Source organism: Simochromis diagramma, unplaced genomic scaffold (assembly GCF_900408965.1).
Source record: "Simochromis diagramma unplaced genomic scaffold, fSimDia1.1 OVJJ01000685.1, whole genome shotgun sequence".
Classification (NCBI taxonomy): Eukaryota; Metazoa; Chordata; class Actinopteri; order Cichliformes; family Cichlidae; genus Simochromis; species Simochromis diagramma.
Window position 1 is genome coordinate 12,192,701 of NW_024387477.1, and position 23,626 is coordinate 12,216,326.

Genomic DNA, 23,626 nt, shown 5'->3' on the forward strand with positions numbered 1-23,626 from the left:
GGGAGGGTGGGTGTAAAGCTTCATTACCATTCACTACAGAGAAGACTGAAGTCACTGTTTCAAAACACTGAAAACCCAAGTTTATTGTATCACATGGAGTCATTCCTATTGCAGCATTAACCAGTTCATTGTGTTGCCCAGTTCAGTAAGCTGATTGGATTCAGCTAGTATTTTATCTGAAAGACAAGAGGGAAGTGTAAGTACAATTACAACATGCAGTTGTGGTAAAATTTAGACATTAGGAAACATACCTGCGAAACACCTGTGTGGGAAGGAAGCGGGTACTGTTTGTGCTCCAACCTGGTAGTAACCTCCCACCACTGGACTGCTCACATACAAGCTGGGAGTCTCAAGGCTCTGAGCTGCTCCAACAGTCCCCACTGACTGTGCAAAGCCAGGGTAGGGGTGGTCTTTCAGGTAGTGAGTGCTGTGAGAGTAGTCTCGTCCCTGCTCGTAGTCCTGGCTGAAGTGACTGACTGTGCCCACAGGGTACTGGCCAGTCAGGAACAAGAAGTCAAAGGATGGATACGGACTACCCCACAGCCCACCCATTCCAAACTGTCCTGTGGCAAAGCCCGGGGATGCCAGTCCACCTGCAGCAGCGAAAGAGTCCATCGTAGCTGGGACAGTCCTGTGACCTAGTTCTTCTGTCTCCGACTGGTAGTCCCCAGCCTCAGCAGCCTTCTCATAGTGGGACAACTCTCCTGGTTGGTATGCAGGTACTGGTGGTAGAAGAGCACCAGGCTCATCAGCTGTGCCAGAGGCAAGGCTTTGAGGGTTGGGTGATGATTCCTCACCAAGCTTGGGAGGTGGGACAGCCCAGTTGATTTCTAAGGAAAGCAAAATTTAAGCCAAGGTTACCAAGGATTCGGGTCAGGAGATCCTAATGATTGCATTTATACTGCATCACCACACTAGGTACCAGCTGCAGGTTGAGAAGTTGCCCCAGTTTGTGCAGAGCCAGCTGTGCTTCCTCCTGCCTGAGCAGGAGCGGAGTAACTGGAGCCGGTGTATGGTGCTGCCACACTTTGAGCAGCATGTGAGAAACCAGGCTGCTGCACTGCAATACCTCCATATGGAGCACTATAAGGAACAGCTACAGAGGAGGGGTATGGATAAGGTCCTCCCTGGCTTAGGGCAACATTAGCACCAGTATTTGCGCCGCTTCCTCCAGTAGAAACACCAACATTTGAACCTTTTGAAAGAGAAAGCCACACAACACTTGCTGGTAATGTTCACAATAAATGTTTGTAGTGCATCATGAAATATTCCATTATTTACCAGCTGCAGGTCGAGCAGCACCTCCACCCTGTGTGGAGCCAGTCGTGTATCCTCCAGCCTGGGCAGGACCAGAAGAACTGGAGCCAGTATATAATACTGGCACGCTCTGGGGAGCATGTTGATAGACACCAGGCTGCTGCACTGCAACCCCTCCATACTGAGCATTATAAGGTACAACTACAAAGGATGGGTATGCATAAGGGCCACCCTGGCTTAAGTCAACATTACCTGCAGTGTTTGTGTTACCTCTCCAGTAAGGAGTGCCTGGATAATAGCCTGAGGGAGAAGGAAACATTAATAGAAGTTAAGCAATACAGTTTGTATATATGGAAAAGTTTCACCTACCTTTCTCAAGAGGAAGGCTGCATATATGCACAATCAGCAAGACAAGGACTGAACCCCTAAAACATTTGTAAAAGATCATTAACGATAATAGGCCTGAAGGACGGAAATTAACCTACATCTGCCACATACCCTAAGAAGTAGTCTGTTGTCATCATTCTGAAGGCTACCAGTAATAAAGTTGGCTGAGGTGAAGGCTTATAAATGCTGCCAGAGAGCAGTCTTAACCAATCAGAGCCTAATGACTAAAAAAGAAACACCTGCCTGAAAAGTGAATCACGCTTCAGTGTAAACTGCTCAGGTGTTTGAATGAAGATAACACATTTTAATTTGTGTTTGTTCTTTTTCTTGTTGTTGATGATGATTATATTTTTTGTTGAAAGCAAATGCAACTTTAATCCAACCATTAATGCACCTTTTTCTCCTCTCACTGTTCTGTTGATCTTTGTTGTGAATTGAGGCACAGCATCACCTTTGATCAGATTTCTAGTCTGTTTGAAAATTTCAGCGTCAATATAAAAAATGTAAAACAAAACACAAATAATGTATCACAGTATCACACCAATGTAGTACTGGTGATGGAGGGAGTGGAAGAAATCCCTTTCAATAACTATTCACTGAGAGGACCAGAGAATTGGAGTTAGAGTGAGAATGATAAAAGAAGTAAACAACTACACGCAAACAAAAAGATTCACCAGTAAAAACATTCAGCTATGGAGCCGGAAACAGCTGGAGAACGGGGAGGAAAACGACACATAAACACCAAGAGGATGTTTCAGCATCACAGTACATTACAATGTATGTCAGTGGAAGAAGTACTCAGCTATAGTTAGAGATAGAGGGGGAATGATCAAATGTGGTTTCAGGCAATTATCTGACTTGTTTTCTTAAGTGAAAGGTCGTTCAAGAAGAAGTAAACATGTCAGTATCAAAAACGCAAGAAATGATTTGTTATTTTTGTTTTTATTCTTAATTTATGTATTCATTTATCCAGTTTTCCCACACTTTTGATGAATCTCATGCAAACCAGTGAGGCTTTATTCTTATTTACATGTAATCCTATATCCTATAATCCTGCGGAACACAATATTGTTACGTTTTATTCAGCGCATTTTTTTCCTATGGTCACACGGTGGCGCAAAAGGACCATAGGCACACTTCACGAGCTAGCGTATATCAAACACATAGCTATTAGTTCATCATGAGACAGATGAATAGTACAAGGAGTCGAATTTAGTGAAGACGAGCAAATGCAAGTTTTAATGAGTATTTAAAGTTTTTCTAATTAAAATATTTGATTCTTTTTAAGAAATTAATTTTTGTAGAGGATTAAACCTGAGCAAAGACCAGAGCTGGGAGCAGCAAACCAGCTAGTACTCATATACTAAGAGGGTGTGTGAGAGCGCAGAATCCTCCCGAGTCCTTTCTCCAGGCTGCTTTCATGTTACAGGACGAACAATGTGTGGATTTAATGGACAATGGGATCGCTGCAGGAGATCACAATATCACGTAAGTGTACATCCCCTCTTACAAAGACTTCAGACAAAGCTGCAGACTAAAAATAGACTCGAAGCTGTTTTCTAATGAGGGCAGTTTTGTGTGTGCACACAGAGCATCAACATCATACGGGTCTGGCTGTGCAGACACTGCACCGAGCAGACACTGTCTGTAATAGATTACAGCTTAAAAAAAACACACTGACGCCTCTTGTATTTTTTAAGCGCATACAGCAAATAAAAAGAGTAAGAGCTGATTAGTAGAATCACATGCAACTACACTCATTGTTTTAAATGTAACGACTTTTAAAGTTGACCTAATCTAAAGATGTGGTCAGACTTATGTGATGTAAGTGCCTTTGGAGGTTGCGTGGTTGCTTGTGCCAGAGCACAAACAAACCATTAGCACTTTGTTGATGTCAGAGGTCAGAGGTGAACGGTCATTCTGATGTGATGTGATTGGAGGGTAACAGTAATGCAAATAAACAGTGGTTATAAAGCAAGTTATGCAGAACCTTGAAGCAGGAGCAGAAGATCACAACAGGTACCACTGCTTTCACCTAAGAACCGAAAACTGAAGCTCAACAAAACTGAATGGTACTTATAGTAGATTGGAAAAACATTGCCTGGTCTGATGGCTATCGATTTCTGCTGCAACATTTGGACTACCAAGTAAGCATTGTTTAAACACCTGAACGCTATTGCTGACCATGTCCATCCCTCTATGACCATAGTGTTCCCATCAGAAGATGGGTACACTGTGGTCATAAAGGGATCCAGCAGGATAACTCACCATTTAAGAAATTCACTGTACTCAAATGGCCTATAAAGCCACCAAATCTTATCCAAAAGAGGATTTTTCAGATGTGGTTCAATGTAGGAGTGCATCATGGATGTGCAGCAGACAATTCTGCTGCCACTGTGTGATGCTGTGATGTAAATATGAACCAAAATCGCTGAGCAGGGATTCCAGCACCTTGTACCACAAAGAATTAAGGTAGTCTTGTAGGCAAAAGGTACTAGCATAGTGTAACTAATAAAGCGACGGTGTGTTAATGTATGTGTGCTTAAAGAATAGTTTCCTAATTTTGCAAGTCTGTCTTAAAACAACACCCATTTCCCGTTGTCACAAACAAAAAGGGCGACTATTGCTACTTTGCTCTTCCTGCTGTTATCGTTCTGGCTTTTAACATATAAGGCCGAGATATCTGTGTCCAAGTCTATATCAGTATTATTGATTGGGACAAAATCCACAGCTCCCTCTCTTTATTTTTGAACGTTTATCTGAAGAATGTGGTTGTGGTCTTAAAAGGAATTTTAAAAAAATGAAATTAGAAGATTCTTTACCGTCCTATAAACTTCAAGTAACTGCATTTTTATGCATCAACTACATCATCGATCATGTGTGTGGAAGGGTTTTCTTGGTGTTCAGATATGTCCACCGAGTTAAACGAAAAATGATTATCATTAATTATGCATATATGAATGCTTTGTCGTCAGTAAACAGATTGTTATTTAGAGAGAAACTCAAATCTTTCATCTTTAGTGATTTATACTGAAGTGTGAAAATTCATCATTAAGGGTGGGTGGGGGAAAGTTGTCAGATGTCATCTTTACAGGGGAAAGAGTTAAAAACGCCTGTTCTTTAACTTTTAAACATTAACTAGGTCTGTGTTTGTCCGTTTGCCAAAGGTCACATGGTCATTGATTCATTCATACCAGTGAACCTTCACATTCAGTCATAGGTACTCTCATTCACTTCAATTTTGACTCCCTTCGCATGCAATAACAAGGATTTGGTCTCTTGGTGTGAAAAAGTGAAGCTGTTTCAACTGTGCAGGAGTCTATGACAACATTACCCTGCTGCTCACTTGATTTAGGAACTCAGTAGATACTTTCCTGATTGGTTATGGCTTCAGTCGATAGTTTTAAGTCTTATTTACTACAACATGATCATCATTTTGTTTACAGCACAGTAGACAATAAAGAAGATTGTGCTTTAGGTTCGAGCTCACTTGTTATTGAGAAGTTGCCGCCACATCAACAGTCAGATCCACCCCCTAACTCGTGACTGATGGTTCTTAAAAACATTCTGGTGGCAGGCAAAATGCCAAACTTCAGGTTTCAGAAGTCACAAACAAACGTCACACCTGTTCAGTTGAGGAGCTTCCTCATCCAACCTGACAGCAGCACACTGTGCAAGCCAAAACTCGCCAGCATTTTTGAACAGTACACATAAGCTAAAGAATAAAACTGTAAATCTTGTGACAAAATCCTATGTTTAGAATTTTTGTCACCAGCTAATCTCATAAGTCACATGTGGCACTAACTTTTTCTTTTACCTAAACGTTTTCAGAAAGAGGAAGTAGTGAGTGTGATGTCCCGTGGTTTCTCTATTTGGGGATCGAATTTTAAAGAAATATAAATTCGATGACATGTGACAATTTCCTGTCCAACGGTTTGCTGATGTTGGCACTTATCAGACTGGCACGAATGAAGAGTGTGTCTGACTGCCCGTTATGCAATACAGGACACACACACAGATTTCCATCACTTCTGAGGATTGATCACAGTCATTTTCTGCAGAAGACTCACACTAAAATACTGATTTATGCATGTATGTATGTTTATGTCCAATCACATGAATAATCATATAGATGCATGTGTTTTCATATCAGAACACTCATTTACTTTTCCTAAAGCCCATAACCCTAAAGGCAACCATAATGACACCTGCACCTGGTTCGATTCATAATCAGACAAATTTCTAAGCTTCCAGATACACCCAAAAAGCTCCAGCATCACTTTTAATGAAGCACATTATTACCAAAGTCCTCTTTGGTGATCTGATCTTATAGTGAAATGCATCCCTGTCTTTTTTTTTGCAGACTCAGATGAAAATCTAGCTTTGTTGTAGCCTAGCTTACAACAAAAACTGTAAGAAAATCCATTCATCAATACCTGTAAAGTTGTTGATTGGTGGGTGGTGGTCAAAGTTTGCAGTGACAGTAGGAGAGACCTTGACTCCCTATGAGGCCCCCACCTGACTCCAGTCACTCACGTTTTGCGATGTGCATGATCCTGTTTAAACAAACCAAAAGACAACAACAAAAACCAATGAGTGAAAAATTTGAGGATTTAAAGTTCTGTGAGTGAAAAAGAGGAAGAGGAGAAAAACGCTAGAGCAGACAGTGGTGAGTGGAGCAGATAATAATGAATAAATATAATGAAAAATAATTAAATGCTGCTGCCTTAACTTTTGGGGAGTGACACTTGAATAACATAACTTCTGGTCGCACAACATTGTTTCTTTTGTTTACTTTGCCAGTTAACATTAACTTAGCTGGCAGTCAGTCGAGCACACATGGCCAGGAGTCAGAGTTTTGTTAAGATTACTATGTGTATTTTTTGATGCTATTTAATATTTTTATTGCCAATCGAGTGCCAGCCTGTTATACTGTCCTGTGAACTCTGGCTGTTTTTAAGAAGAGCACAGTTTACAAATGTTTATGTGCTTTTGTTGTCTAAAGTTATTCCAAGTTTTAAGTTTTTATCATTCTGGTGTGGCGTACAGTTTAGTGGTTTAGATATTTGCCTAACAAGTGCAGTTTGGAGGAAATACAAATCCATTTTGGTTGCATTAGGAGGTGGATCAAAAGTGAAAAATTCTTTGTAAGGTCACGCCTTTTAAAACATGCGGAGTGGCTGAAAGTAGCTTCTTGATATTTATATTCCTGAGCTGTTGTTTGAATTTTCCCACCAGGATGTGGAATTTTGTTAAGTGATTGTCAAACATAACCTATTTCTTTCCACTCTTTCGGTTCACATCACCTGAATAAAACAGTTGGACATTTTTGGGCGCCATAATGCTATTATTAATTCACTGGTTCTCAAAGTTTGGATGATTGCTGATTTACAACCCCTATTCAGAAATAGTTGGGACGTTGTGTGAAATTGAAATAAAAACATATCGCAATGATTCCCAAATCTCATAAACCCACATTTTATTCACATTAGAATATAGAAGAACTATCAAATGTTTAAATTAAGACAAATACAGCAAACTCACCACAAACGTTACATTTCACATTTCCATTCGATTTCTTTTGCAATTTTCTTGTTTCTCCGTGCTTTAAAATAGCTGCACAAGCTGAAGAATGACCTCTTTGTAGTTTCTCAGAGGCATGAATCTGACCTGCATAGGCCTGCCCGCCCAGTGTCATCCCCAGTGTCAGCCATGCTAGTTACCACGACTGCTGCAGAAGCACTAAACTACTTTTAACTGAATAATTATAACTGAGCTCACTTTTGTCAGCAATATGGATGTTTACATTTTTCATTACCAAATTGTATTAATTATTGTAACTTAGTGTTAATGCGTATCAGTAGACTTCAGCTGAAGGGCCACAGTGACTTTACTGGGTGAACTTAGACCCATCCATAACTAAATAATAAAATTTCATCACTCCTCAAGACCTTTTGCTGATTTTCAGTCCAGTTCTTGTGTAATTTGGCATACTTCATCCTTTTTTCGACATTTCCCTTTTTTTAAAAATGGCTCTGTGACAGCTGCTCCTCCACTGAGACCATTTCTGATTACTATTTTATGCGCATCAAACTGTGTTCCCTTTGGCATTCCTCATACAGTAGATTTGACTAAAGGAATGGGAACAAAATATCTGTTTTGCATCAGGCTGCTTGTAACAAAGTGCCTTAATATCTAATTTAAAATTGGTTCTTTACTAAAAGGTCTGTTATGTGTAGTTGCAACAATGTTTCATCACTTGAGTTAGGTGCATTTTTATATAGGCCCTAGTTGACTCATAGGTCAGTATTAAGTGGCTTAACAAAGATTTCATGGACTAGACTGGACTGAAAATGAGCGAAAAAGCAGCAAATGTTCAAAGAAGAACGTCCAGAAAGCCTTGGAAACTATTATTCAAGACTAATTTAAACAATTACGAGAAATTCTGGCTTAAATTATAAAGAAATGAGCGTTGGCTCAAGAACTTTGCACAGCACTATATTAGCTCATGTAGCATGTCTCAAAATGCTGGGATGGGTCAATAAAAGGCTGGACACTGGACACAGCATACCAGCTGTCAGCTGCTTTGAATTGTGGTTGCAGTGAGCCAGCATATAATGGAGGGCCTAGGAGAAAAGGTACGCACCAAATACATTTAGTTTGTGTGTCATGGATATGACTGGGATTCATGCCAAACAATGGTAACTGTGGTGTTTGTACTCCCTTAATCATTTGTGAGGTAGAGGTAGAAACTTGATCTGTCTCTCATTGGTGAGGTTTGAGCCACAGCGGCAGAAGAGAAATGTGAAAGTCAACGGAAATGTGCCCTTGTTCTCGTTCTGCATCATCATCCTTCGAGCGAATAAAATGTACGCTGGCACATCATTCTTTACTTGTTACACTCACTTCCTCCGTATCATGTCACCTAGGGTCACCATTAGAGTTGGAGTCCACTTTGACTACCGGGACATTAAACAGTGACTCTGGACTGTGACCAGAAAGAGGTCATGTGCTTTAAGACCTTTGGTCATCTTTCCAGTGAGGCTATAGCTCCACTTGCATGCACATAGAAAGCTTTGGTTTCAGGAAGTGTGCTCAAGCTTGTTGTGTGTCAAGCCATGAGTGTGTGAGCTGTGTCTTGTGATGAGTAGTGATGATGATATATATGTGTTTTTATAGTAATACTTCCATTTACATCTCTGCCCTCTCATAACACCCTCTTTAACTTGCTGTAGCAGCAGAAACCCATTGATACAAAAACAATAAGGTAATAAGAATGACTTTAAACAGTTTGTTTTGTAACTGACATAGATCACACAACAATATGTGCTGTGTTTTCTCGTTTGCTTTAGCATCAGTGACATCCTGGCATCCCACACCCAAAAATGCAAATACAAACAAATCACATGTTGGTGAAATTAGATTACTTTATTTGTTTGTTGTTATGTCACTGTCGCCATTTTCCATCCTTCCCAACAACCTCAAACTAAAGAAAACTGACAGAAAATCAATCACCATCTGGGTATAATCAATAATCTCTGGAGTCTGAGTGCAGGCTGTCTCAGTGACTGTAGGGGACCGAGCAGGCAAAGCTGTGCTGTTGAAAAAGTGGGTTTCATTTCAATCAAAATTAAATAAAAGCATTAAAAATAATATTTAATGCAAGACATATAAATTTAGCAAATAAATAGGGCGAACTAAATAAACACTGCTCATAAATTACTGCTTACAATACCTCACTTTAACAAAGAGAGCTAAAACACACGAGAGCACCATGAACCTAGAGTAGTGGAGCAAACCATTATGGATGCAAAGGGGAAAAATCACAGGGATAACAACTAAACTCACCACAAAGGAAATCCATGAACCCCACAGGTATCACAACAAATGGTTTGGTCCATTAGCCTCTGCATTTCAAACAACTCAGCCACCTGCTTTGAGTAACCATGAAGACCTGGAGCAGTCGAAGTTTAATGCCAGCAACAGAGAAAGAGTGATTAGTGCAATTTCTATAAAACTCAGTGTTGTGTCGAAAAATGGTTGAATCAAAATAATCAGGTAAGCTAGTTATCTCTTATAACTGCACATTAGCTTTAAAGTCGTAACAAGGCTGTGAAACCTCAAACCTGTATGAGGGATTTAGGTGAGTGCAGAGAATGAATGGATGTTACTGAACTTGTTCCAGTGGTGTGTTTTTTTTTTTAACTTTGATCATGCAAACATTTTTGATAGAGGGACCTAAAGAATATTTGGATGCTAAAAACAAAGGCCTATCCTTGAAGCTATAATATGGAATTTTGTCTCATGTGTTAGAAACCAACCACATATTTTGAAGGTTCACCTTCACTGTAGAAGATGAATTATTTAATAGGTGAAGGATATCAATCGAGCCATTATGTTCAGCTTGTCTAATTCAGGGTTGCAGGGTGAATGGAACATATCTCTAGCACAGGGCAAGAGTCGGGGTACACCGCTCTAATCACAGGGCTAAGGCTCATTTACCAATTTAGAACTACCAGCAATATAATTTTTTTTTAAAAAAAGCTAACGAGCAGCAGCTGGATCGAAATCCAGAACTGTCTTGCTGTGAGGCAATGGTGGTAACCACTGCTCCCCTGATACTAAGGATACTGTACAAAAACTGGGATGTGTAATAATGTGTGTTTTCTGGTGTTTTATGACTGCCTTTTGCAGTAAGCCGGAATATCTGCAAAATGGCACGCTGTTGGACGAAAGCACTTCTGATTTGAAAGGAGCGTGACACTTATTTTTGACCGTGCAATGTGGTCCACTAGCATATGCGTTGTGCCAGAGTTCACACTGAGGAATCGAGCACTGTGGAATATTTGGATGTAATGAACAGAATTATGTGAGACACAAAGAACTCCAACAAACCTGAACTTGGTCAGAATCTTTGAATAGTCCTTTACAGCAGCGGCCCCCAACCTTTTTTGCGTCACGGACCGGTTTATGCCCGACAATATTTTCACGGACTAAGCCTTTAAAGTGTCGCGGATAAATACAACAAAATAAAACTAGTACCGGTACCGAAAAAAAGATCTATTCATAACACACGTGAAAAGACCCAGGAAAACAGAGTTAATGACAAAAAACGATAACAAAATGACGCTGAAAACCGATAAAAACCCTGAAAACCATACATTTCACACTCGAGCCTCAACTCTCGCGGCCCGGTACCAAACATTTCACGTGGTCAGGGGATTGGGGAACGCTGCTTTACAGGACTGGGCACGTCTTATTCAGGTGAGTGAGTGGGTCAGGCAAGTTTTACAGGTTTTTCCCATGTTGTCTTCCTAAAAGGGGAAAATGCAAATCCGAGCAAGGGATACTAAATAAGCAAGTTTGTAATATTTATGGTTTCTCAAGGGATGAAGCCGTGTTGCTTACACATAACGGACAACTTGGCATGAACCAGCTTTAAATTGTAGCTTTAAGCACTTTGTTTTTGGAACTGGCTGTTAGAAATTGAAATACATTGTGTTACTATCTTTATAATCTATAAAAAGTGCCAAAGAGAACAGGTTGATAGACAAAAAATAGTATTTTGATCTAACAGGATGATTCCCAAAGTGCTATTAGCCAAAACCCTGGAATATTTCAACGTGGTGTGCAATCTTTAGAAACTAGACAAGCTGAAGATGGGTTTTTAAGTCTGCCAATAGCCTTCCATCTGTCACTAGTATCTAGTAACTTAATTCTATTTTATTTATATAGAAGAACAGTAGTTTCTACAAAACTACAGAGAAAACCTCAATAATCGGATGACCCAACGAGGAAGCACTTGGCGACAGTAGGAAGGAAAAACTCCCTCTTAACAGGAAGAAACCTCCAGCAGAATCAGGCTAGTGGAGGGGAAGTCATCTGCCGCGACCAGTTGGGTGTAAGGGAGGAAGACTGGATAAAAGACAGGCTGTGGAAGAGAGCCAGAGATGAATGACTAGTGATTAAAAAGTTCCTTTTCCCACTCACCAGAGTGAGTGGGAAAAGGAACTTTTTAAGCCTAATCTTAAAAGTAGAGGTGTCTGTACCCTGAATTCAAACTGAGGGCCATCTACGAACGTAGCAGAGGCTTTTGGCCTGGAATCTTTCAGTGTGGTGTGCAGCTTTCTTTGACTCTTCTTTTAATGAGTAAGACAGAATCAAACACTGCAGGCACTTTACTCTTGATTCATTTCACTCCATTGTAACAAGTTATTAGAGTAGTGAAATCTTTCTGTTCTGACTATCCATGCTTTTTTTTTTTTTTTTTTCTTTCCTCTTCCCCCTCAGTGTCACCACTTGACTTTGCGTTCTTGTTGGATGACGTTTTTTGTGGGGGGGGGGGGGGGGAGTTGCATGCAAAGTTAATCCCTTATGTAGAAGCCTTATTTTAACCCTCTCCTTTTAATTTTAGTGAGGGGCTAATTATGCATTGTTTCTCATCAGCCTGGAGCACCGTGGAGAGTCATGAGTTACTGCAGCATCCTTTTTACAGCCTGTCAAGGAGAGAAAACCTATTGCACATCTTTTTTTTTTTTTTTTTTTTTTTTATTTTATTTTTTTTCCACGTGCACCAGCTGTGACAAAGAGGGTTCCACACGGCACTCACGTTTTTTTTTGGGGGTTTTTCTTGTTTTGTTTTTTTTCCCCTCCCCTGTCTGAGTCACATGATCTTTTGACTAAACTGTCTTAGCCTCCCAGCATCCACATCTGTCCTTTCTCCCACAGTGTATGTGGCTCTGCTATCTGGCTGGCTATACGTGCACAAGTGTTTGTTTTCTTTAGCCACTAGCACCGCGAAGAATATTTTCTCTCCTATAGAGCAGAGAGGAGAAAAAAACCAGAGGGAGGGAACTGATGAGGAAGAGGAAGGAAGAGCTGTTCTATATAAAGCAAGCGCGAGAGGCTCAAGCTTGTGGTTTAAGAGCATTTGTGGAGACGCTTGGAGGCTGAACTGTGAGTACAAGACGGTAATGAACTGTAAATCATTGTAACTGAACAGCAGAGCGTTTTGTTTATGTGGAATACTTCCTCTTTGTGGCAACACGAGGTTAATCTTAGTAAGAATAACTTCTTTTTGTGTAACCTATGAATTCATGCAATATGTGTCTCTGGAGGTGTGACCTAAACTTGAGCAGGGCATTTTATGTCCAGATGTTTTCAGTTACAGCTCTTACGCAGCTGAAAAGGTTTTGATTTAAGGCGTTCTGTTTTGGGCTTTTTCATTTTCTTGTAGTAGATTTCTTGTATTCTTTCCCTTTCAATTTGGAAGGGATGGAGAAACAGGGAAGGTGGGTTAAGGAAGAGCTTGGCATGCAGCAACAGGCCTGGAATGGAAACAAACCACGACTGCTAGACAAAATAAATGACTGCTGTTATATGGTCACATTATTCTTATTTTTCTTTAAACATAAGAATAAAATGCAGTGTTTTGGTTTGGTTATTTTAGCAGGTGCTGTGAGTGAAGCCCCCTCTGAATGTGTACAAGTTTGTGACGTACTTTGTGAGTGTGAGCTGAGCCTGTGCGACCATGCCAGGGTCTGGGAGCGGTTTATCGGTGCAGCGCTGCCTCACCTTTACCACAGGTCTGGTGGAGTGCCTGTGTTTCGCTGGAGCCGTGTTTGGTTGGGCTTCACTTGTGTTTGTCCTCAAGGAAGAAGGCTACTTCAGCTCTCTGTGTGTCAACGGCACAGGAATCAATGGAACACACGTTTTAGGTCAGTGTGATGTTCTCACCTTCACAACTTTGAGCAACAAAATAAACTTGAAAATGGCTGAAGGATGGAAATTAATCAATCACCTGTTCCTTCTGTCTTTTCTAACTTTTTGTTTCTGCAGATTGCGCCGGACAGGACGAACAGTTCTCGCTTATTTTTACCATTGCGTCTTTTATGAACAACTTTCTGACGCTGCCGAATGGTTTCCTTTTTGACCGGTTTGGTACTACAGTGACTCGGCTCTACGGAATGTAAGTCCAGCACCTTAAATAGTCAATGAATAATTCTAATCAAGAACATTCATATGAAAAATGTACTTGTATGTGGCACTAAAAGCCCAACAATCATGTTAAGAGAAATGAAGTGGTAAACTATTAAATAGCACCAATAAGATGTCATAACTTTTGAGCAACAACTGCACAGTGCAACTTTTTAATTAGTTTTTCCTCGAGATGTGATGGTTTATTGAAATTCTGCAGGTAATTCTAATATATCCTGCCCACAAATAAAATGGACTTAAAAACACCCCACAAAAAAAACCCCCTCCTATAGCATCTGTTTTTGAGAGTCCACTTTTAAATTCCATTATCTAGAAAACTACTTGAGAATTTTCCTTTTAGGGAAGATATCAGGAATTATTGCGTGGCAAATGTGGAATTTCAGGCCCATAACTCGGATTACCACAGAATGATGGATGCATGAATTTCCTGAAATACTTGGATATCTGATCTGACAGCAGATTTGGAGGCTTGGAGGAGCCACAGTATTTCAGCTTCTCACAAGTTAGGGACGTAAATAAAACAGTCCAAATTAGGCGACTGGTGTCACAAATATTAATATCTGAATTTGACCCCATGACCTAAATCGAAATGAGCATTATTTTTCTATCTCTGTCTGATCTTTTAGTTTCCTCGTGATTTCTAACAAAAACTCACATTAATGTGCGATAGCCAAAGATTGTTTTGAAAGTAGAGTAAGGGGAAATATTTTCTTCTGCTGCCAGAGATGCCGTCTAAAGTTCAATCAAATGTCAGATTTAGCGGGGAAGGCAAGAAAATGGAAAGACTGTTAATCACAGAGTAAGGTTTTCTTTTCTCCTCCAGATGCTCAGAATCCAACACTAAGCTGTCATCCCTCCTCAAAGTTAATCATGTAATAGAACACCAGACATACCTCTGCAGGGTTCTGCCCCAAATATCTAAATCCACAATAACAGACTGGCACTGAACAGATCAATGTTTCCAGTTATACAGGGTGGGGTGAAAATAAATAGCCAAGGAATGCTAGTAGTTGTAGAAGAGGCACAGAGTGCAGATGAGGATGCTTAGGCCAAGAAAAGGAAATTAAAGCTCTCCAAACGGCACCAGAAGCACATTTACTTGGTTGTGAGTGATGGTGTGTTAATGTAACGCATCTCAAAACAACCAGTTTGCCAAAGTGCTGCACAGTTATTAGGACACTAATGATCAAGAATTCATCAAATTGTTTTAGCAAATTGTGTGGCACAAATAACAAATGATACTTTTCAATTGCAGATTTCTTTACACCATAGGTACAGTGATGGTGGCCTTTTCTACTTCAGGTGAGAGTTCTCAAATAAAGTAAATAAATATCAACATGAACACAAATGTTACAGCTGTTATGTTTTTTTGTTTTTTCTTTCTCCTTTTTAGCTCTGGCCATCCTGCTCTTCCCAGCTCTCTCCCTCCTGGCTGTGGGTGGCATCTTATTTCTGATGACCAACATGCAGGTACTGGATCAGTTTAAGATTACTGCTGCAACATCAGGCAGTTTTAATAAATTTTATTATACATTTGACTATTTCTGTAAAAAAAAAAAAAAACTCTTATATATTTTTCTAGAATGTCGGTTTGATCATTTTCCTGTTTGGGAAAGTAAAACCTTTTTAGACCTGTCACATTTTAAACCTTTAAACCTCTCGACTTCTGAAATGCGCTTTTGCTTGTGAGCTCTGTGTGTAGATCACCAGAAAGAGCTGGAAAGACACATGATTACAACTTGCTAACTGACTCATCTATGGCCCACTTTGTCAGTAAAGCACTGTGTGAAGAAAGAGGTTCGACTGTGTGACCTTTTATGATCTGTGTTCTGTGAATGTAAGACGTTCCACTCTTTCCTCAGGCTATCAGCAAACTGCAACAAAGCCAAAACACAGAAACCACCTTCACCACACTTTTTTTTTTTTTTTGTTTTGTTTTGTTTTGTTTTGTTTTTGCACAAATCCCTCTTGGGGAGGCCACGATGATTTATGAATTTGAACCACGTTCTACATTCCCCCTCGAGCAAGACCTACAGCCAAGTGTTTGGACAGTGGCAGGTTTTGTAGTTTTGCCACTGTACACTGGACTTTTAAATCAAACAACTTGGGTGTCATTTGAAGTGCAGACTTTCAGCTCCAAACCTAACTGACAAACATTAAGCTGTCTCAAGGTTCAGGAGATGGATCGGTGTTTATGCTGTAGCTCACTGATGTAAGGCAGCTGCATTTTTCACATTTGGTTTGACTTTGACACGATTTTCACTAAAATTACGTCGGCTCGAGCTGTTATCTACCATAGCACAGAATTTAAAAATAATCTTCAGCTGTGCACACTTGACTCCTAACTGAAAAACTGAACCAAGTTTATCTATTCTCCCCTCCCTTTGTGGGGAAAATAGATAAACTTGGTACAAATATTGAATTTGCATTTGGTCGCTGTTCACAGAAACTCTCAGTACAAGAGACGTAATCGCCTTCAGTTGTATCTATCAGTGATAGCAAAAACTTTAGGTATGCCCAATGTGTGTTTTTGTCCAGAAACTTAGAATAGACAACAGAAAGATGAATGCAGAGGGGACCAATATCAACTAAGAATTTTAAAGAGCCCCCACAATAACATTTAATTCAATTTTCCTAAAGGTAGGAAACCTGTTTGGCTCACGTCGCTCCACCATCATCACTCTTTATAACGGGGCCTTTGATTCTTCCTCGGCACTCTTCCTCGTCATCAAGGTGAGAAACATTTACACACAAAAGAATCAGCAGGATATATAGAGGCTGTCTCGTGTAGCAATGATCACCACTACATCTCGTCTTCTCCTGCAGCTGTTGCATGAACGTGGCATCGCTCTTCGCTCCTCCTTCCTGTTTCTGTCCGCCTGCAGCGTCGTTCACCTGCTCAGGACTTTCTTCTTGCTGCCTCGGAAATTGATTCCATACCCGCTGCCGGATAACTACACATACGGGTATGAATCCACGGCAGACGTCACAGACGGGTCTGCACTTCAAATACAAAGTGTCATTTTAGAAAAATGACAAAGGACCATAAGGAGAGGAGGGATGCGCAGTTTTAATCGGTGGGAATGCTGGATAGAAAGCACCTGGATGCAGGAAAAAGTGTGACTGGGTGAATCAGAAAGTGTTATGTAGTCCATTTCTGCTTGAGCTTTTTATGCAAGGACCAGTCAGTTCACATTTACAATAGCACTAATGTGTTTGGAAAGTGCCAAATGTACCTTGCAGCGTGGTTGCTAAAATAAAAACTGCAGTGAAGATGCATGAAATGATCATGCATGAGTTTAATTTTACTTTGGTTAGTTTGTCTTGTTTGTGTTGCTGCCAAAGAACAAAACCTGGAGTGGACAAGGAGGGCAGAGCTAGTGCTAAAGGAGAGTGCCATAGCTAAATCAAAAAGAGGAATCAGTGTAGCACTGTGGTCAGAATAGTTTCCTCATAGAGAGTTCCTGTTTTCATAGGAAACAGATCAAACATGCATCCAGTGCTTACTGAGAAAGCTCTTACTCAGTAAGCTGAGTAAGAGAGCTCTTTACAGCCAATGATGACAAAGGCCCAATGATGAGGACATCAGTTGTATTAAAATCAACAGAACAGTTAAACCTCAGTATGAGGACAGCTTTTTTTTTCCTTTTTTTAAATGCACTAGAGTCCCTGCCAATATAAACACAAAGTCTAAAACTGATCATAAGAGCAGAAATTTTATAATTGTGCATAATTTTCCTCACCTGTAGCTCAAAAGGTAGAAACGTTTGTCTGCTTATTGACATGCAGACTAGAGGTGCCAGGAATCAAACCACCAAACCTCCAAAGTATCCTTGAGAAATATACTGAACCCCAAATTGATGCATGTGTCTGAGAGTGAATGCTATGTTAAAGGACTTAGAGATAGGAAAAAATGACTTGTGTGTATTTGTGTTAGTGGCTGAATGAGGTTTGTAATAAGAAAAAGCTTTGAATGCTCAACTTTTACCCCCCCCCCCCCCCCCCCCACATCTCCATGCAAACATCCTGCAAAATTTAAAATTCCAATAAACTCAATTCATAAAGTAAATGTAAAACAACTCGCTCGGTCCATTCTGTGTGCCGTTAACCCCACTGTGACTTTGACCTCAGGATAACCTGTGGTAAATCGGACAATCGTATTGGTGAGGTGGCAGAAAACGGAGATGCACAGAAGGTAGAGGAAGTGCCGCTCAACAAGGATGCATCTGCAAAGCAAGGTCTGTGCCCAACTTGGAAAGAAAAAGAATGAACCAATCATACACAGTACACTTATCCACTGTGATTTTTACCTATCTCTTTGCCTTCTTTCCTCATCTCTGTGATCTCCCGTCTCTCTCAGAGAAGAGTTTCCGTGACTGTTTGCTGTCCAGGTTCTTCATGTGGCATCTGCTTTGGCTGTCAGTGATGCAGCTCAGGCATTACCTGTTCATTGGCACCCTAAACCCCATGCTGCAGAGGCTCACAGCTGGAGAGTCCTCACTGGGTAATCGCACAAACACCACATCACTGAGTCTCAGCTCTAAGCACTTGAATGTAATTTTACTAAATCAACATGCGTTAGGTACTTTGAAAATGCATCAGTGTCTAAATTCTGCTTCATTAATAAACTGGCTTATCTTACACAGTAAGTGCAGTGATTTACAAACTAAAACTCCATGTTTTTGATGCCTTTTGAACCATCATGTCTCATATTTTGGTGGACTCTGCCTTTTGTCCATTTTGTTTGTGTCCCTGCAGTGAGTCAGTACACCAATGCCTTTGCGATCACCCAGCTATGTGGCGTGCTGTGTGCTCCCTGGAACGGCCTCATTATGGACAGACACAAGGGCAAACCACGAGCTGAAGGTAACACCATGACTCTAATACTGATGTAGAATAAAAGACAACACCTCCCATCCCTGTGTGGATTGAATAATTTTCATGAATTCATTCAGTGATGGGTTTACATGAAATGCTGTCATGGTTTAGTTTTTGTGCATGCTATTTAAACTAGTCTTTTTATACCTTGTTTGACATTTTGTTTAAGTTTTACTTTATTTCAGACTAATGATAGGGGAGAAGAAAGGAAACTTGCGTACAGTATATAAAGATTTGTCCACTTTAATCTTCAGTCTCATCTGAAGAGTCTGAGACCCTCAGGCTGGCTGCCGATTCATAAAGAGCGACATGCACACTTCAGTCTTAAGTCATTATTGTGTTTGTAGGGGAGAGCGAGCAGGAGGTGGACCTGCGGGCGACGGTGCTTTCTCTCTTCCTGACGGCCCTGCAGTGCCTGTTGTTTTCCATTTGTGCCTCCACCCCATACCTGCCTCTTCAGTACCTCACCTTCGTCCTGCAGGTGCTCAACCGCTCCTTCCTCTATGGCGGCAACGCGGCCTTCATCAGTGTGGCGTGAGTATCAAACATGCACGCTAATCAATGAATAGTTTATATTTCACAGCACTCTTTCAACACAACTGTAACTCCACGAAATATTTCTGATATTTAATGAAACACAAAAGATAAGAAATCTGTGTTTAAAAAAGAGAACGCATAAAACGCATATCTTAGTGATGACTCATCCATCAAAACAGTGAAAAAACGATAACAAAAGAGAAACTTATCAGAAAGAATTGTTTTTGATGAGGCATGTAATTATTTTTTTGTTTGTTTTTAAATAAGCCAGCCTCTATATACACATGTGCATAGAGGCAGGCAGGTTTACACACTGGTCTTTAAAAATGTTTATAGAGGTGAGCATTACCCAGCATTTCCTCTTTAGATCACTAGATGGCAGTATATAACAGCTGTGTTTATAACATGAAGCATTTCATTTATCCAAATTTGGGATATGCTTTTGCTACAGCAATTAAAATGAAGTCAAACACAGCAAATTAAAATAAATTATTTTAGTAAGTAGAGTAATGCCTAAAAGCGAAATCTTACAAAATAGCTAGTCAGTTCGTATTTTGGAAACTTCTGGGATTTTTTTTGGCAATCTCGTCTCTGGCTTACAAAGGTTGGTCAAAGAAAGAGAAGACATCAATTGTGTTGCAGTTCTCTGGGTGAAAATTAATAAAAATTAGTAACTCCAGGTGTGTAAATGGACTTCTAGATCATAAGAGGAGAAAAGTAATTCAAATACCTCAAACCTCTTGCCACAGCCAAAGTACTCAGAAGAGCATCTCAGCAGCAGCAGAAGACCACGCAGTGGCCTCTCCTGTCAGCTAAGAACAGGAAGCTGAGGCTGCAGTTTACAATAGAAGAACACAAGACTGGAAAAACATTGAGTCTAAACTCTTGAAATCAGAATTAGATGTAAACAACATGAAAGCATGGATCAGCAGTTCAGGCTGGTGGTGGATTTTCTTGGCAGACTTTGGGCCCATTAGTACCAGTTTAGCATCATTTAAATACCTTGTTAGTAGTATAAATCTAAATTTAAAAAATGAATGTATTAAAAAAAAACCAAATATATTAAATACTTAATCAACAAAAGTGAAGTCAGCAGAACAAATAATGCATTGTAGGAAGCTGCTGCATGAGTAATAATTGCTCAGTCTGTACGGAGGGGGACCAGGATGGTCTATAAGTTTGTTCAGTGACATCATCTCTACCACAGCTTCATATTTTTAAATGCATCAAAGGGTCTTTAATGTTAGCTGCTGACAAGTAAATGTATACAAATGCTCTTAGACTGCATGTAAATATAGTATACTTGTAATAAGTAATTATTTCCACATTATTGCTGCCTGTCCTGGTTAAATAATTCTTGTGTGATCTCCTTCCTCCTTACTTTCTCGCTCTGTGTGTGTTTAGTTTCCCATCTTGCCACTTTGGGAAGCTGTATGGTCTGGTCATGGCTCTGTCTGCGGTGTTTTCGCTGCTGCAGTATCCCTGCTTTGCTCTGGTTAAAGTCTTGGATGGGGATCCGTTATATGTAAATACATTTTTATGATCTATCCTTGCTCCTTATCTCATCCTTTCTCTCCTCACATCTTCATCATTTTTTTTTCTCCATTTTTTTCCAGGTGAACATTGGTCTGACATTGCTCAGCCTGCTGGCCTTCATCCACCCCCTCTCAGTCTACCTGCACTGTCGAAGCGTTTCCTCCCAGCGGGTCAAGAATAAAGCCATGACGCAGTCTTCTTAAAGTCTGTACAGTAACTCATTCTTATAAGTTTACTACCAGTGAGAATTACCTCTTCAACTTGTTTCATGTGGTTAAAGTGCTATTTCCACATTCCTGACAGGAAGCATTTGTTTGCTCTTCAGGCTCTGTACTGAAATAATGATAGAAGCTGATTTTTCTTAAAACTACAAATGGTCTTTTTCTTTGAGGATCACCAAAGTTTGCATCTTATATTAGTGAGATCTCCTCTTAATCAATGACTGTGCTTATATAATTATATGGGGCTTTACTTTCACCGCACCAATGATCTGCTTGTCTGCATTTTGGTGCTATTGCCTGTTTTTCCTTTGCAGACGTTCATTTTAATAATTTCCCCAGCTACTGATTTGCTCAAATTAATTTTTTTTTTTTTCTTTTTTCTTCACACTCACATGATTCTCACTTTATATTAACACACACCTCCACAGCAGTGCAAATGTAGCTATAGACCAGCACTGAAACAGCAACCAAACCTTACACATCATCTGTCAAACACAGTTCTTTGAATATTCATAAAAATCATCTCAAATGTACTTAAAACAAAACTGCTGCTCGGCCCGTTTTATTAATATTTGCATCGTTTTGCTTTAGATTGAATCTACTGAAAGACAGAGCCTGAAGAACAACAAAAAGCATTCAGATACTAACTTTATTGGCTGTTCTTTTTTTCTTTTCCTTTTTTTTTACGTACCATAAGTTGGCTGTAAATGCATTTCAGATTGTAAAGTGTGCATTCGCAAAGCTTTGTGTATGCCCAGTGCAAAAATGACTATCTGTCATAGAAAAGATTCTGCTCTGCAGCTTTTTAACTCCCTTTTGCAACTTCAGAGTTTAAGCAGGCTCTGAGCTGCTGTCTCTGAAGCATGTAAACAAACCGATGGTGCTAATGTGTCCTTTTCTCTAATCCTGCTTTACCGTCCGTTTCTGTAATCATGCTGGCTGCCCTAATAATATATGTGCAAAAACTATGACATGTCTTGATTCTTGTTTTAATGCACTTTTATTATTACATCTTTTTTTTTCTTTTCTTTTTTCAAACAATTGCTAGATTGTTGGCAAGATACTGAAGGTATGCATGGATTTGCATAAAAACTAAATGAAGTTACAAAGTTTTCTATGAAGTTACTATAAAAGTAAGGATTCCATGAAATTGGGGGAGATTATAATTTTGCAAGTGCACATCAGATTGAAACAAGGTGAAATATAATTTTTATTTTCCTGAGAAATGCTTTCAACAAATACACTGCTTTTGTTTTTAAATATATTGTGTCATTTCTCTCTCTCTCTCTCTCTCTCTCTCTCTCTCTCTCTCTCTTCTCTTCTCTCTCTCTCTCTCTCTCTCTCTCCTCTCTCTCTCTCTCTCTCTCTCTCTCTCTCTCTCTTTTTTTTTTTTTTTTTTTTTTTTTTTCCCCCCCCCCCCAACCTAGTGTGGCTATAGTGAGAACATAAGGGACATTTGGGAACAAAAGCTTTAGGCTATTTATTTAAGGAATGTCTTGACAGTACGTCAATAACTTGGTTGATGAGCGAAGTGGAGAGTATAAAAACTTCTTTGCCATCTGCTGGCTTCAGTGCACATGGTACAAACTGCACTGACATCATGACAATAATCAACAGGAAGGGATGCTTGTTTGCGTCCAGGATGTGAATTTTCAGGTGTTCAGTGTGGAGGAGCGTGGTTTCTTATTTCTCTTTTTTTTTTTTTTTTTTTTTTTTTTTTTTTTTTTTTTTTAAAATGTACTGTACCTGGTAATATTGACATGTGAAGGATGTTAAAGGGAATGTCTCCTATAGTGTTTGTTTCAGACAGTATTTTTCTGAAGTGTTAAGAGGTAGTAATAATATTGAAACTTGCATGTAAACAGTACTGTGCAAAAGTGTTTACCCATCGCTCGTTTCTTTATATTTTGCAAGCTCTTCTTTCAATATCGGCTGCCTTATGCTCCTTTCTCTGTCAAGATGATCCCACACTGCTTCATAGTGAGGTTCAGGCTCTGGGAAGGTCAGTGACTGACAGTGCTCAACTGTGCCTTTTTTGTTTTTTCACTTTATCAGGTATGCTTTTACTGCACTGCCAGTGTGCTTGGAATCTTTTTTTGGCTGAAAAACGAAGCTGTTGACAAGATGTTTTCCAGATGTATCGCACGTAGGAATAAAATAGATTTACATTTTTCTATGGTCAAAATTTCACAAATCATGACAACACTTCACCATGCCGAGATGTGCCAAGTTTTTACATAGTAACCCTAGGGTTTCCTTGTTGGTGCAAATTACTTTTTTTATAAATATACCTTATCAAACCATTATCTTGGGCATTTTATTTGTAGGTTAGACTGCTCAAAGCCACCTTTAAAATAAATAAATAAATCTGAGCTCTTGGAAGCAAAATCTAAAGAAACTACTCCAGACTTTGCACTGTCTTAACCTACAAACTTCTTTTTTTCAGCAACAAAGTCTTTTGATATTATCTATAGTATAGTAAAGGGAATTCATATTAGCCTTGAATGCAGTTTCAGTTTTTAACTGTGGTGAAACTGTTATATCCTCATGTGCAGGTGCCAAAGAGATAGAAAGTGCAATTATGATGTAAAGAAACCTATGACACATGTCCAGTATATGTATATTTTACATGCACATATCCAATACTATATTTCAATAAATGTGACAATTAGTGGCTTTTTGTCCTTGATTTATTGAATGTTTTGTCTGTTGCTTGAATACTTGCCCAAATGATGTATTATTGCAATATGTTTCTAAAGGTGTGTGTGTGTGTGTGTGTGTGTGTGTTATATATATAATTGTACATTATTTAG

General features: G+C 39.6%; 2 protein-coding genes across 10 annotated transcripts; one reads left to right on the forward strand and one right to left on the reverse strand.

The window, feature by feature from the left end:
- Positions 1-51: 51 nt before the first annotated feature.
- On the reverse strand, positions 52-19,819 carry LOC120723702 (sericin 1-like). 2 transcript variants are annotated; one of them, XM_040015337.1, is made up of 8 exons: positions 19,815-19,819; positions 1,756-1,789; positions 1,627-1,682; positions 1,510-1,557; positions 1,282-1,422; positions 923-1,195; positions 252-830; positions 52-176 (listed from the first exon to the last, which is right to left on the reverse strand). In XM_040015337.1, the coding sequence occupies exons 2-8, from the start codon at positions 1,779-1,781 to the stop codon at positions 106-108; spliced, it is 1,194 nt and encodes a 397-aa protein (XP_039871271.1). In that variant the 5' UTR covers positions 1,782-1,789; positions 19,815-19,819; the 3' UTR covers positions 52-105. The 2 variants fall into 2 exon arrangements, with proteins under 2 accessions (XP_039871271.1, XP_039871270.1); XM_040015336.1 differs by having other exon boundaries at positions 1,282-1,557.
- Positions 3,009-21,782, forward strand: slc43a3b (solute carrier family 43 member 3b). Of its 8 annotated transcripts, none has more exons than XM_040015330.1 (14): positions 9,293-9,702; positions 12,466-12,614; positions 13,094-13,361; positions 13,483-13,612; positions 14,897-14,943; positions 15,035-15,111; positions 16,282-16,374; positions 16,468-16,607; positions 17,773-17,879; positions 18,002-18,145; positions 18,400-18,507; positions 18,867-19,053; positions 20,461-20,581; positions 20,673-21,782. In XM_040015330.1, exons 3-14 carry the CDS (start codon positions 13,175-13,177, stop codon positions 20,793-20,795), a joined length of 1,464 nt encoding a protein of 487 aa, XP_039871264.1. In that variant the 5' UTR covers positions 9,293-9,702; positions 12,466-12,614; positions 13,094-13,174; the 3' UTR covers positions 20,796-21,782. The 8 variants fall into 8 exon arrangements, with proteins under 8 accessions (XP_039871266.1, XP_039871264.1, XP_039871263.1 ...); XM_040015329.1 differs by having other exon boundaries at positions 12,466-12,600; positions 13,097-13,361; XM_040015327.1 differs by having other exon boundaries at positions 9,294-9,787; positions 12,466-12,600.
- Positions 21,783-23,626: the final 1,844 nt, after the last annotated feature.